The sequence below is a fragment of the Talpa occidentalis genome, unplaced genomic scaffold (genome assembly GCF_014898055.3).
Source record: "Talpa occidentalis isolate TD23 unplaced genomic scaffold, MPIMG_talOcc4v2.1 talOcc4.13, whole genome shotgun sequence".
NCBI classification, from domain to species: Eukaryota; Metazoa; Chordata; class Mammalia; order Eulipotyphla; family Talpidae; genus Talpa; species Talpa occidentalis.
In genome coordinates, this window is record NW_023601322.1 from 52,632,163 (window position 1) to 52,647,968 (window position 15,806).

The 15,806-nt window shown below is 40.3% G+C and overlaps 1 protein-coding gene across 11 annotated transcripts in view; it reads left to right on the plus strand.

Annotated features, from left to right (window-relative positions):
* The first annotated feature begins 1,005 nt into the window (after positions 1–1,005).
* Positions 1,006–15,806, plus strand: part of LOC119243219 (nucleoporin SEH1) — a 145,196-nt gene continuing 130,395 nt past the window's right edge. For 6 of the 11 annotated variants that reach the window (XM_037508880.2, XM_037508881.2, XM_037508885.2 and 3 more), the window contains exons 1-5: positions 1,058–1,217; positions 4,238–4,288; positions 8,802–8,948; positions 12,494–12,705; positions 13,924–14,022. In XM_037508880.2, the coding sequence (XP_037364777.1) occupies positions 1,107–1,217; positions 4,238–4,288; positions 8,802–8,948; positions 12,494–12,705; positions 13,924–14,022 (620 nt within the window). In that variant the 5' untranslated portion in view covers positions 1,058–1,106. Of the gene's footprint in view, positions 1,218–1,865; positions 1,948–2,242; positions 2,267–4,237; positions 4,289–8,801; positions 8,949–12,493; positions 12,706–13,923; positions 14,023–15,806 lie in introns of those variants that run through there. The other 5 variants (XM_037508893.1, XM_037508891.2, XM_037508892.2 and 2 more) reach the window with 5 other exon arrangements.

Genomic DNA, 15,806 nt, shown 5'->3' on the forward strand with positions numbered 1-15,806 from the left:
TGAAGTATCTGTAACTCATTATTTGTAACGGTAAAATGTTTTACTTACATACACAAGATACCAGTAAAGAAGCTAGTCACTGAGGTTACAGATACAAAATGACATACAAAAATGAGCAGCTTTCTTATAAACAAGTAGGAAAATAATAACCCATTCATAATAAAAATATCTGTGAAGTCTGGTTCCAGGAGAGTAAGTCTTAGAACTCATGTCGGATCCTGCTATCCTCTTGGGTGACTTCATTCTCCACATGGAAAACTTTCTAATTTCTAGTATCTGCCCACATTTGGGTTGTTCCCCCAAGCCTGGTCTGCAGCTTCGATCCTTTGCCCTTTCTCCCTCATCACACTTCGCCGCCGCCGCCCTCCATAACCTCTCACTTTCCTCCTCTCCACGCTATCCCGTCTTCACTTTATGGTTCTTGAGCCTCAATTTTTCAGTCACCTCTTCAGGCGTCTCTCCGTCCTTTTTTGCTCCCTCAGTGTCCAGGCAGAGCCCCGCTCCTGAGCAAATCCACGTCCGTGTCCCCACTCGCCGGGTACGCTCAGCGCGCGTCTCCCGGGCGAAATCACCCAAACACGAGCCGGCCCTACCTCCAGCGCGAGGACTACGAACGGCATTTTAAACCTCGTTGCTCTCAACTACCACGAGCTCTTGGTTTTCACTGCAGCAGGCCCTGGCGCGCAGCGACGGCGACGCGCCCGTCACCCAAGGACACAGCGGCTCGCGGGGCAGGACGGGCCGGGGGGCGGGGCAGGACGGGCCGGGGGGCGGGGCTGGACGGGCCGGGGGGCGGGACAGGACGGGCCGGGGGGCGGGGCTGGACGGGCCGAGGGGCGGGGCTGGACGGGCCGAGGGGCGGGGCTGGACGGGCCGAGGGGCGGGGCAGGACCGGCCGGGGGGGCGGGGCAGGACGGGCCGAGGGGCGGGACAGGACGGGCCGAGGGGCGGGGCTGGACGGGCCGGGGGGCGAGGCAGGACGGGCCGGGGGCGGGGCGGGCGCGCGCCCCGGCGGCTGGTCCGGGCTGCGGGTCCGCGCGCCGCCGCGGCCGCCCTCTTCGGAGGCGGGAGGGGCAGACGGAGGCGGCGCGGGCCTGGCGGAAGCCATGTTTGTGGCGCGCAGCATCGCGGCGGACCACAAGGATCTCATCCATGATGTGTCTTTCGACTTCCACGGGCGGCGGATGGCGACGTGCTCCAGCGACCAGAGCGTCAAGGTACCGGCCAGGCCCAGCCCGGAAGAAGGGGGCGTGGGGTCGCGCGCGACCCGCTATTTGGGCGGAGGGGCCGGCGCGGAGGGGCGGGTCGAGAGGCGCCTGCTCCCTATTGAAGGCGTGTGGGCGAGCCGGCGCGGAGCTCAGGCGCTCCGGCAGGCCCCGCCGCCCCGGCCCCGTATTGTGGGGTCACCGCGCCCCGGCGGGCTTGCAGCCGCGCGCCTGCGCAGAGCGCGCCGGGCGGGGCGGCCGAGGCCGCGTGCGCGCTCCCGCCGCGGGGGACGCGATGGGCCCGCGTGGTTCCGACCCGGCGCGGGTGCTGTTGGGCCGCGAGCCGCGGGGGTGGTTCGCGCCGCTGGCTCTGGGGCGGACGTGCTCGGTGCCCGCTGGGCGGGGGCGTTGATCGTGGGGCGTGGAGGGCGGTGTCCTCGCGGTGCGCCCGGAGCTCGGGGGCCTCCTTGCCTCCCCGGCAGGTTTCTTTATGGAGTGCGGTCAGGAGTCTCTCCTGGCTTCTCAAGAAAAGCAAAAGCACCCGGTGAAATTCTCTGTTCGCTGCCTGAGAATTGGAGCTTGTTTCTTAAAGTAGTCCGTCGACGTCTGTAGACTATTTGGACGAGCAGCTTCAGTCCTATGAGGATATTTCTGGTCTAGGAACCTCGGCTTGTGGGGTCGACGAGGACTGCGTGAAGAGGACATCCGGAGCGGGGTTCTCCGCGTTCTGGACGACTCCAGAGTAACCGAAACCCTCAGGAAGGCTTTTTCCGCCTTAGTTTGAGATAGCTATGATCTGTCAGGATCGTTATTGTAACAACTAGCTTTGCCTTTAAAAGAAACTAATGCCACCAAGTTCATGGGCTATAGCGTGGCATCTTTCACAAGGTTTAAAACTTTTAAAAATTAATTTTAAACTAATCTTTAATTGTACATTGTGGTTCAGTGGCATTAAGCCCAACATTCACATTTTGCAGCCACTGTCCGTTTCTGATGCGCTTTATTTTAAACTGCAACTCTGTACCCAGTAATTTCCTCCTCCCCACTGCCCACAGTCCCTGGTAATCTCTGTTCTCTTTTTGTCTTTGTAAATTTGACTATTCTGGGTAGCTCTTATAAATTGAATCATACTACATTTGTATTTTTTGTCTGGTTTATTTCCCTTAAAATGATGTTTTCTAGATTCATTCATGTTGTAGCATATATCAATTTAATTTTTAAGAATGAATATTAATCTTGTATGCAACAAAATTTTTATTCATTTGACACTTAATGCATTAATTAACGTCTTTTAGCTGAATAGGCCATATATATTTATTTCTGCATCTTTTAGAAATCTGTGTATAGCTTTGTCTATGAAAAGTAGTGTTACAGTGAAAAGCTTCAGTAATTTAGCTCTGTATATTTTGGATGAGTTCTGTAGAGAAATTAATGGATATTTTAAAGGCTAAGTAGTTTTATATCTCAGTAGTTTTTATGTTTCATAAAAGTAGTTTTTATGTCTCAAGAAAAGTGTTGGCAAATTACTTTTTTGAAGACTGTACTACTAATATACACTGCTATTGAGAGTATTACCCATGTCAGACATTCCATTTTAAATTTTTTTTTGTGGCAAGGTACAGATAAGAAAATTTATTACCATTTTAACCATTTTTAAGTGTACAGTTCAGTAGTATTTAGTATAAACATCTTTGTAATCATACCCACCATCCATCTTCACAATGTTTCCTTCTTGCAAAGTGGAATCTGTACCCACTAAATAATAGAACCTCTTTCTTCCCATCTCACCCCCGTATTACAAACACAATTCTAATTTTTTGTCTATGAATTTAACTACTCTAGGTCACATTTGCCTAGTGACTGGCTCATTTCACTTACTGTTATGTTGCTGAGACTCATGCATGTTGTAGCATATAGAATTTCCTTCCATTTGTTCCATTGCATATGTTGTATATATCATGTTTTGCTTTAGTTCCTCTGCTAATGGACTGGCATTTGCTTCTGAATGGTGTTATTATAACTAGGTGTACAAATCTCTCTTCAAGATTCTGCTTTCAGTTTGGGGGGTGGAGGTATACACCAGAAATAGGATTGATGTATCATGGTAATTCTATTTTTAGTTTTTTTGAGGACTGCTCTACTGTTTATGATACATTTTTAACGGATTACAATCTCATCTTGTTACCATAATCTACATTTTTTGTTGGTAGCAGGGTTTCACCTTTTGCATTAACATTTGCTACATATGCAATTGATCCTTATTATTTGCAGTTTTATTTGTAACTACTAAATCAATATGATGCTTTCAGAGACTTGCCCTCATAAGCAGAGTGGCAGAAAATTGTAGTCACATACGTAAGTTACGCTTTCCAGCCAAGGTTGAATGGGGGCTACCTTCTGAGGCTCTCATAAAGAACATGGTCTACTCAGTGCCATGTTTCCAAATTTTAATTCATTTTGTTGGTGATATCACTATTTAAAATGGCCCCAAGCGCAGTGCTTGCTAAGCACAAAATGACTGTGATGTGTCCTATGGAGAAAGCATGTAAGGGGTTTCATTCAGTCATGAGTATAGTGCTGTTGGCTGTGAATTCACTGCCAACAAATCAATAATAATATACTACTATTATAGATAATGATAAATTATTATAAATAATACATTAAAAACAAGGTTATATGTTGAGTGGTCAACAAATAAAAAGTTGTATCTAGAAGGTATTCACCCAGGGAGCAGTTGCTTAGTCTTCAGTATTTATAGCAACTTATAGATTATAAATGGTACAAGTTACAAGACCTGACAGAACTTGTCTCTTACTTACTAGAACTAAGATTCCTTGGTCCTTAACCCTATTCCTCACATATCCCAGGTTCTCAGTATTTGACTGAATGTTTAGTTACTTACTAGTTACACTTATTCTTTTCTTGTGAATTTTATGTTCACCTCCTTTGCCCATATACTGATCCAGTGGTAATGTTCTTCATCTTAATTTATAGGTATTCTTTATATAAAATATCTTTTAATTTTCTTATAGGTCTGGGATAAGAGTGAAAGTGGTGATTGGCACTGTACTGCTAGTTGGAAGGTTAGTATTTATTTTTACATCAATGTAAAATTTTTTACAGTGATAAAAAATTGAAATGTTTATTATTTATTTGGAAGTATTAATAACTTAATGCTTTGAGAGAATTACAAAATTTATAGTATTTTCCTTAAGATTACTTTTTTTCCCACTATTAAAGTAACAGAAGTATACTTTAAAAATTTGAGAGTAAGAGAATTTATAAATCCATAGTGATATAAAATAATTTTTTAGCATTTTATTTCTTAGATGTCTTTTTCTATGTTTGTGATATTTCGCTTCTAGTTTTGAAACAGGCAGAGAGGGAAACAAGGCCGATGGGATGTGCCCAGGCTCTGAGACCAGAGAGCCACCAAAAAGCCCCAAAAGGCCAAAAGCCAAAACCGAGAGCTATACCTAACAAAGGACAGTGCCCGATAAGAGGACAGGTCACTGTGGGTTCTCACCCACGTGCACAATTGCAGGAGACCTCTGGCCTCAGGAACAACCACCATGGTGTTTATTTTACAAACAGGGGAAACAAAGAGCTTACTGTATCCACAAGTGGCGGCTGCCTCACCCAGGTAGCATCAGTGGTGGTCGCCATCGGTCACCAGGAGTGCTGGACAGCACTAGCCAGTAGTGCTGGCCACTACTGGCCTGCAGAGGCGGTGTCAGAGACACCCGGTGTTAACAGCTCTTTGTTATTGGGCTATACCAATAATAAATAGCTCTTTGAGGCACCAGGCCCATGGCCTTTGGTGTTCCTCTCAGGCAATATCAGAGAAAGGTCTGAGGCCCAGTCTGTGACAGAGTCCTTCAACTTCTCTCCCCTCCTTGGAGGGCGGCTGCTGGTTCTTCTTTTCTTCTTTCTTCTGAGGCTGGAACCATCTTTTTTCCTTCAGGGGTTGGTGGCATTATCTCTGGGCTGGTGTCATATCCCTCTTCCAGGGCTGGCAGTGTCTCTCCTTCTTATGGGGCTGCTGTTCTCTCTCTCCTCAGCTCCCTCCCACCCTGGCTTATATCCTCTTTCAGGGTGCCCCGCCTACAAATCTGATTGGACCATTTTTCAATCCTGTGGCTGATTGGACTACTTACCAATCAGTTCCAGCACCTCATTGGCCCATTCCACAACCCAGGAAATGCGCTTTACATGAAAGGTCTCTGAGGAGCAAAAGCCACAACCAACTTGTGGTGGAGCAGCAGGTTGAAAACACCACTGCTCATGTTGGCTCCCTTGGGTTTCAGTAATAGTTTCATTTCTTTTTATTTATTTATTTATTTATTTATTTATTTTTAGAGGCATGTTATTTATTTATTTATTTGTTTGTTTGTTTCGTTTATACATGCACTGGGTACAGTCAGAAGTGCGGGAGGGTGAGAGAATTCACCAGAGCCAGAACAGGGAGCAGAACAGGCAGAAGGACCGAAGTACACTGCTGAGGGGAGCAGCGGGCGGCAGGAGAGGTCTGCGCGCCATGTGGGACCCTCCTCTGGTGGCTGAGGAGCAGCCGGGGATCGAACCAGCACCGCAGAGGCCGCGGGCAGCTTCGCAACCCAGCGCTCAACTGCTGCGCCACCGGGGAGGCCCTCATTTCTATTTATTAAAAACAGCTTTACTCAGATACAATTTTATATGCTGTAAACATAAATTTAAAATGTATAGTTTAGGGATCTCCCTGGTGGCACAGCGGGTTGAGTGCAGCGCTGTGAAGCTGTCCGAAGCCTCTACAGTGCGAGTTCGATTCCCGGTGAGCCAGGGATATACCACATGGCGCTGCAGACCTCTCCTGTCTTGCTCATGGCTCCCTTCAGCATTGCTTTTGGTTCGTCTACCTGTTCTGCTCCCCGCTCTGTCTCTGGTGAGTCCTCTCACCATCTCGCGCCTCTGGCCTGTACCCCAGCTCTTGTATAAATAAATAAAAATCTTAAAAAAAAAATAAAATGTGTAGTTCGGAGAGTTTTAGTAAATTTATATAATTATGTATCCATCACCACAGCCTCATTTTAGAAACCACCTATCAACCTGATATTTTTGTTGTGGCCCTTTATAACCTCTTAATTGTTTTTTGTCTATAGTTTTAGTATTCCTAGATATTTCATGCAAATGAAATCCTAAGATTTTGTGTATTACTACTTCCCCTTAGCATGTTTTTGAGGTTCATTCATGTGTAGTTTGTGTCAATAGTTTGTTTCTTTGAATACCAAGTGGTGTTCCATTGTACAGCTAAATTCACATTTTGTTTATTCACTAGTAGATACACTTTTGAACTTTTTCTAAGATCTGGCAGTTACGATTAATGCTTTTATGAACATGCCATTCAGTTTTTGATATGTTTTCATTTCTCTTAGATACCTATGGGTGGAATTGCTAGGGTAATATATATTTGACATTCTAAGAAACTGCCAAATTCTTTTCCAGAGTTTCTGTACTGTTCTATATTCCCACCAGTGTGTGTGCGCGCTTTCTTTTTACTGTGTATGTATTTATATACAGTATATACACATATGAATATGTATGTGTTTATAGTATACACACATGCATTTAAGCATATATACATATCATATACACATATACATGTATATATTGGGTTTTGTTTTTTTTTTAAAGATTTTATTTATTTATACATACAAGCACTGGGTACAGTGAGAAGTGCGGGAGGGTGAGAGAATTCACCAGAGCCACAGCGGGGAGTAGAGCAGACAGAAGGACCGAAGTACACTGCTGAGGGGAGTAGCGGGCGGCAGGAGAGGTCTGCGCGCCATGTGGGACCCTCCTCCAGTGGCTGGGGAGCAGCTGGGGATCGAACTGGCGCTGCAGAGGCTGCGGGCAGCTTCGCAACCCAGCGGTCAACCGCTGCGCCACCAAGGAGGCCCCTATATTGGGTTTTGATTGGTTTGTCTTAGTGATTAATGATCATTATTTTTTCAAGTGCTTGTTTGCCCTTCATATATCTTCTTTGGTGAAGTGTCTACCCACATCTCTCCCTCCTTTTAAATTGAGGTGAGAGTCACACAAGATAAAATATTTCAAAGTAAACATTCATTGACATGTACTACATTCACCGGATTGTATAACTACTGCCTCTGCCTAGTTCCAAAATTTATTACTCCAAAAAGAAACCCCTATTTCTAGCTTTTTAGCTTAACATTAAAGTACTTTTGCATGTTTTTAAACACTCTGAAAGTATATATATGGCAGTAAAACAAATATACCAGTAAGTACACTGTTCTGCTTGTTTCTTTTTATTGTGATGAATATCTTTGGGCAAATTTACTCTTTACTTAAATTACACTGTATTGGAAATCTAATACAGAATCTATCTACTTTAGTACATTTTTAGCTTAATAGCCTATATAAATAAGAATGAAAGGTGAAACCAAAAAATGGACAATATAAAGGATAACAAAATAAAGATGCAGTACTTACCTTTGGATGCTGAAATTCTTACCATGCTGAAATTATTGGGTTATAAAAACATTCTGGGATTATTGAGTGTAAAATTGTTAGCTGTGTAGAACATGAAACAGATTTGTAGACATAATTGGTGGACTGATGCTTATTATTGTCATATAGTAGTTTACCAGAAAACAGTAAATTTGTTGATATGAAATGCTTTAAGATCTTTGTTTTTCCCTTTTTCCCTTTTTTTTTTTTTTTTGGGCGAACATGAAGAACAGTTATTGGACATTGTATGTCAACGTAAAATTATTTTTTCAGAATACAAGTATTTGGGCTTCTTTATATTTTTATATTCATTGGACCTCTTTTCTTAGAGGAGTCCATTTTCTAGCAAGACATCAGCTAGAATTGTTTTAAGCATTTGTTTACTCCACATTTTAAATACTGCTAGGTTTTTGAACTAGATAACTTTAATTAAAACTATCATGTTAGTGGCTGTTTCCAAAGAAAGAATTTGCAAGCAAAAATTGGGAGACTGGTAGTACTTCTGTTTAAAAGCTTAGTTAGGCTTAACTCTGAGGCAAATTAATATTAGAACTAAATAGTCAACTTTATTTGGCTGGATTTTTTTTTTAAAAAAGATTTATTTATACAAGAACTGTGGTACAGGTCAGCAGCGTGGGAAGGTGAGAGAATTCACCAGAGAGAGCTGGGAGCAGAATAGGCAGACAGATTGAAGACACTGCTGAGGGGAGCTGTGGGCGAGGCAGGAGAGGTCTGCCACGCCATATGGGTTCCTCCCTGGCTGACTGGGAATCGAACCTGTGCTGCAGAGGCTGCAGACAGCTTTAAAGTGCAGCACTCAACCCACTGCGCCACCGGGGAGGCCCTGGATTTTTCTTCATGAGTGAAATTAGTAAAAGAACTTGACTCTAGAAGTACCGCAATCCTAAATATAGCATATCTTCTAAAGGTTAAACAATTATAGTCTTTAGTTTTTATTTAAATGTCAAATTGAATATCTTTCTCTTCTTACTGAAGTAAAAATATCTGTATTTTATTTCTCTTCAGTTAAAACCTTGTATGTGTGAAATCTGACTAAACTCAGTTCTTTTCTATTTTTTAATTCCTCAGACACATAGTGGATCTGTGTGGCGTGTGACTTGGGCCCATCCTGAATTTGGACAGGTTTTGGCTTCCTGTTCTTTTGACAGAACAGCTGCTGTATGGGAAGAAATAGTAGGAGAATCAAATGACAAACTTCGAGGACAGAGTCACTGGGTGAGGCATTTATTAGTTCGGGCAAGGTTGGGTCACACAAGATGGGTATTAATCTTTCCAAGAACCCTTCAGGTACTGGTTAAGATGTTTCCTCTCTCCTTTGTGTTTCCCAGTTCCATTTCTCTTTCTGTGCTTTTCTTCTACTTGTTTATTTGATTTTATCTTGGGCCTGAAATGGTACTCAGGAGCATGCTTGGCATTAATTTTAACTTTCATGATGAACCCAGAGTATTTGCTTTGTCATACAGTGCCTCCTTTAAAAATTGTTTATTCTTTTTTATGGTTTCCTTTGCTTTCTTACAAAATCTACTGTATATTATCTGCGTCTACTTTAATTCTAGCTGTCCTTGATTTTGGATGTTTGAATTTAAGCAAGAACGTAATGTGTGTGTTACTCAAGTTCCTCATTTTAATGAGAGAATTGAACTAGATGATGTTTTCATGTTGTTTATTTTTCATAATAGTCACAAAATATAAAATTCAAGATATAAGAGAGTGAATGTAGTGAGAACTTATCCTTCTCTCCCTAGAATCAACCACTATCACAGGTTTTTATGTACCCTTCTGGGTATATTCCATGCCTCTATAACAACATAAATACAGTGTTTAGCCCCTCAAACCCTCACACTAATTCTAGCATGCTGTCAATACTTTGTTTTTGTTGTGTGTTGCATTTTTCTGTTGTAGCAAACTATACATAATGCTAATATTTATCATTTTAACTGTAAGGGTATAGTTCAGTGGTATTATTTTCACCCTGCTGTGTACCCATCATTGCTATCTATACTAAAACTTTGTCATTTCTTAACATAAACTTTGTACCATCAAATAATACCTCCTTCCTTTGTCCACCCTTCCCCACCACAGTCCATGGTAGCCTCTCTCCTGCTTTCTGTCTGATTTGCCTGTTCCAAGTACCTTATATAAGTGGAGTCATACAATATATTTGTCTTTCTGAGTTTGTGTTGGAGCAAAATGTTTTCAAGGTCTCCCAGTGTTGTGTATATATCAACTTCATTTCTTTTATGGCTGAAAAGTATTTCATTGTATATTTATACCACATTTTTTTAAATTCATTCATTCATTTGTGAATGAACAGTTGAATTGTTTCCACTTCATAGTTAATATAAATGATACTATGAGCAGTGGTGTATAGATACTTGTTTGAGATCTTTTAATTCCTTTTAAGGCGTAGAATTATTGCTTTATATGGTAAGTCTATGGTTAGCTTTTTGAGGGACTGCTGAACTGTTTTCCACAGTGGCTATACAATTTTATATTACTACCAACAATGCACAAGGGTTCCAGTTTTTTCACATCCTCATCAACATTTGCTATTTTCTATTATAGTGATCCTTGTGCATGTCAAGTAGTAGCTCATGGTTGTGAATTGTATTTACCTAATGATTAATGATGTTGAGCAAATATTTTTATGTGGTAATTGGTCATTTGAATATATTATTTTGGAAATTGTCTATTATGTCCTTTGCCCATTTTTAAATTGGGTTGTTTGTTTCTTTGTTGTTGAGTTGTAGGACTTCTTTGCATATTCTGGATATTAATCCCTTATCAGACACATAATTTGCAGTTATTTTCTCCCATCCTGTGAGTTACCTTTTTACTTTCTTTATAGTATCCTTTGATTTACATGTTTATATTGTTTGATTTATATGCTTATATGCTTATATACTTATATAAACATATGTTTATATTGTCATATCCAAGATATCCTTGTCAAGTGTAGTATCATAAATACTTTCCCCACAGATTTCGTTGAGTCTTACAGCTTTAGCTTATATTTAGGACTTTGATCATTTGTGTTAATTTTTTTATTTTTTAATTTTTTTATTTGGTATAAGATAGGGGGTCCAACTTTATTCTTTTGCATATCAATATCTTTTAATTGAAACCTCCTATTGAAAAAACTGTTCTTTTCCCATTGAAAGGTCTTGAGATCACTGACCATGTGTCGAGAGTTTAATTGGGTTGTTTGTTTCTTTGTTGTTGAGTTGTGGGACTTCTTTGTGTATTCTGGAGAGTTATGTTTTAGACTCTATTCTATTATCCTGTATGTCCCAGAACCATGATCTTTTAAATTTTAATTTAATGGGAGCATGTAATTTTTTGGGTAAATGGTTTTGTGTTCTTTAGATAGATGCCTAGAAGAAGGATTGCTGAATAGTGTAGTCTTTCAATCCCAGTGTAACTTTGTAGGTTGCATAGTTTCAAACTTTTTTATGTTTTGTTTTTGGTCTTTGTTTTAAGGTGTCATGAGTTTGTCTCATTGCCTTTGTAGTAGGGTCTCCCTAAGGCAAACAACTGCTTACAAAAAAGGAGAGAAAGGAAATTTATAGAACAGAAGGGATTTTACTAGTGGTCATTTGGAGACAGTATACAGTAAGTATACTACAATTTGGTTTAGGAGTGACGGCATATATAAGATTTTTTTTGAACTTACTTGTATTTAGTTAAGTCAACTGTCATTAATTCATTTAATTTCTCAACATTCGTAGTAGTATTAATTACTGTTTGGTCTGGACAAAAATTTGCAAAGGTGCCTTCTTTGAAGTTTATGTGATATTAATACTGAGACTTCTTTTTTTTTTTTTTTTTTTTAAAGATTTATTTTTTTTATTTATACAAGCACTGGGTACAGTCAGAAGCGCGGGAGGGTGAGAGAATTCACCAGAGCCAGAGCGGGGAGCAGAGCAGGCAGAAGGACTGAAGTACACTGCTGAGGGGAGCAGCGGGCGGCAGGAGAGGTCTGCGAGCCATGTGGGACCCTCCTCCGGTGGCCGGGGAGCAGCCGGGTATCGAACCGGTGCTGCAGAGGCTGCGGGCAGCTTCGCAACCCAGCGCTCAACCGCTGCGCCACCGGGGAGGCCCAATACTGAGACTTCTTAACATATGTTTTAGGAAATGTAAAGAATAAGTGGTTGATTTCTAAATTTTATTAATGTTTTCAGTCAGATGTTATCTTATGTAGGTGCCAGAAAATAGTTTCTAAATATTTCATTGAAATTCTATAGTTATCATAAGCCTGCTTTGTATCCTTTTTTTAGTCTTTACTAAATGCCGTCCGTAAAAAGTGGATAGAGGTGGTCCAGGTAGAGTTAACTGACATTTATGCTTGAGGGACTATATTGCATGTTTTCTATTTTACTTTTAAGAATCTCAGTTCATTTTATTTAGTGTTTACAGTATACTTTGCATAGCAAATTACCTATATGAAAATTCTCACATTTTCTGGTTTAGTGTCCAATCTGCCTAAGAGAGAGTGCTTACATAATTTAATAAAATTAGACTTTTTAAGGTCAATTTTCTTCTGCCTTAAATGGAGTAATTAATTATAGGTTACTAATTTGTTATTCATCAAAAACTATGTATGTGGTGTTTTGCCAAGTGCTTTGTCGGAAAATTGAGGCCTAGGTAAGTTTTAAGTAACTGTGATTCAGAGTTACCCAATAAATGGCAGAGGAGTGCTTTGTGATTTCAGAGCATGTGTTCGTTTTGTATATAATTTAGTTGTTCATTTCTTTTTTCAGGTTAAGCGGACAACTCTAGTGGATAGCAGAACATCTGTTACTGATGTGAAATTTGCTCCCAAGCATATGGGACTTATGTTAGCAACCTGCTCAGCAGATGGTATAGTGAGAATATATGAAGCACCAGATGTCATGAATCTTAGCCAGTGGTCTCTGCAGCATGAGATCTCATGCAAGCTAAGCTGTAGCTGTATCTCTTGGAACCCTTCAAGGTAAGTTTAGACCTTTGGTAGTATAATTCTAGTAAAACAAATTAATAATTTTATACTAAGCTTTGGATTGTTTCTTTTTTCTATTTTATTTTCCCCTGTGTTGAGTTTGATAAAGCTAGGCCTGGCCTCAAAAGAGTTCCCAAACTACTGATAGTGGGTATTAGTGTGAAAGAATCATTGCTCCATTTTTGCTTCTAGAAAAAGCATCCTTGAAGAAAGTAGGAAGGTGAAATGAATGAGCAAGTAAAAAAATATTGATGCAATGAAAATAGGGACATAAAAAAGAATGATAGTTGGAAAGGAGAAGCACAATGTTAAGGGTCTATAGTACCTCACAGAGTTCAAACAAAGCCCTAACATTGTACCACATACTCCTAAAACACTCTGTGTGTATTATCTCTTTAATTCTCATAATAGGTGTTCTAAGTTCTGTTACTACAAGTGAAGAATCTGAAACTTAAGATTAATTAATTTGTAAGTGGTAATGCTTGCACTTGAAAGCAGACATTATGATACCAGAGCCTGAATCTGTCATGAATTTGGTCACTGTAGGTTTACTTTTCATTCCTTAGTCAACAAATAAATCTTTCAGGAGGATAAGTTCTAGTATCTCTTTGGTGTCTTTTTTTTTTTTTAAACTGTCAAATGCTTGAAACCTCTACTTTAAGGGAGAAAGCTTTTGTTTTTGTCCATAAGGAGATGCGGTAAAAATATTACAGAAGGAGGGAGCCTTTGTTTCCAGATTGAGCATTCTCAAAGACACTATATCTAAGATGTGGCATTGGATGATGTATGGCCGGGATCTAGTCATCAGTGGTGACATGCTGACTTGTAGGTTGTAGTAGAACTGCTTCACATAAGCTTTTTTTTTTTTTCAAAGATTTATTTATTTATGCATACAAGAACTGGGGTACCGGCCAGAGGTGTGGGGGGTGAGAGGAGTCACCAGAGACAGAGTGGGGAACAGAACAGGCGGATTGACTGAAATACACTGCTGAGGGGAGCAGCAGGCTAGTCAGGAGAGGTCTGCTGCTCCTTGTGGGTGGCTCCCTGCTGGGAACTGAACTTGTGCTGCAGTGGCTGCAAATAGCTTCATAGGTTGCGTCTTAACCCCTTGCACCACCAGGGAGGCCCACATCAGCTTTTTTTGAAAATTTTCTGAATTTAATTTATATTAATGATGTCACATATGAGATATTTTTTATTCTTCATTTCTAGCTCTCGTGCCCATTCCCCCATGATAGCTGTAGGAAGTGATGACAGCAGCCCAAATGCAATGGCCAAGGTTCAGGTCTTTGAATATAATGAAAACACCAGGTCAGTACTGATTTGCTTTAATTATTCAGAATTGCATTTATTTCTTTAATGTTATTCCTTTATTTACTGAATGATGCATTATTAATTACATATTTGCTTCTTTTGTATGATAGGCCAAGTTCTGCCCTTGATTCTGATAGTACAGAATTGAGTGATCTAAGAGAAGTATTCTCACTTACCAGTATATACCCTCTTTGAGGAAACAAAACTTTTTTAAAATGGATCAATTTTGTAAACTGGGAGAATCACGATGTTCCAAGTTTAACCCGGGTGGACCTAATTTGGTTTAAAGGGCCAGAAAGGTTCACCCAAAAGAAGACTATAGGATAAGTAGAAATTAGCCAAAGATGACAACAGTATTCCCAGTGGAGAAAACTGCTTGTGGCAAACACATGAACATAAGAACTGACATATTTCTGCCGTGATTGGAACTTAATAGGTATAGGGGGTATAGTGAGAAACATGTAAGTTTCATATCTGTGTGACCTCATGTTCAATGTTCAGATTTCATCTCAAGGGTAAGGCCTTTGATAGATAGATTTTTGTATTTGGGAATAACAGGGATCACATGATGTAACTCTTCCATAGGTGTGGAAAGTATTTTGGAGGGAAGCATGAGTGGATTTTAAAACTAGGATGCTGTTAAAATAGAGGAGGTTATAGTAGCTTTGAAATAGAGTACTGGAGTGGGAACTGAGAGAATTGGACAGTTGGAGGACAGTTTAAGAAGTGGTTATCAATGGGAACTGGTGATTGACTATGAGAGGTGAAGGGAATTGTGAAGATGATTTTCAGTTTCTGGCTAGTATGTAATTTCTTGAGATAAAGAACTCTAGAAATGGAAGATTTGGGATGAATATAGAAGCATGTGTAAAAAAAATTAATTTCAGTCACCTTGAGATATCTATAACCCTCTGAGAACCATAAGTACAGTGTTAGATGTATTCAGAGTCTTATGGGAGAAAAGAGCCCCTAGTAGGTTTTCAGGTGGGCATCACATGTGCTAGCCAAAATTCTTAAGTCTGGTAGTCAGATATTGGGTAGGGCAAGAAGCAGAAGAGAAGTACACCGAAAACCCGTTCAATGTTGTAAACAAATTTCACCTCAATTTCAAAAAAAAAAGAAGAGAAAAAACTGCAGAAGAACTAATATATTTCCCATTGGCTCTACAATTTAGGAAGTTACTATTTGGGTTTTTAAGCGTTCCTTATACCTGCCTTCTGCTTTCCCAGATTTTTTATTTCTTCAGAAATACTGTGTCTACAATGCTGGTGTCCATTAGAACTTGGTGCCATGATAGAAAATGGTCTATAGCTGCACCATTTAATGCAGCGGCCATTAGTTTCACAAGCTTTTGAAACTTGAAATGCAGCTACTGTACTGAGGAATGAGTTTGTAAACTTTCATCAATTTCAATTTAAATAGACATATCATTAGTGACTAAATGTATTGACTCACACAGTTGAGAATATAGGAACCTTTCTCTAGAACTTTTTGTGATCTTCATAGCCTCTTAACTTATTGATACTATGAACCACATTAATAGCATATCTTGAAGAGGCTTCCTGAAGCCTTCATGTTATTACTGTCATTTCTCAACCTCAACTGAGCAGAAAGACTGTGGGGACCTTAATCTAAAATTTAAAAGGTTACCCATTTCTAAGTCACAGGAATAAGAGGAAATAAGATTTGGGCAAAGGATTAAAACAAAGCTTATCAGTTCTGAAAGAAAATACAGATAGAAAGTACCTGAATACTTGAAAGAATCCAGTGATAAAGATAAT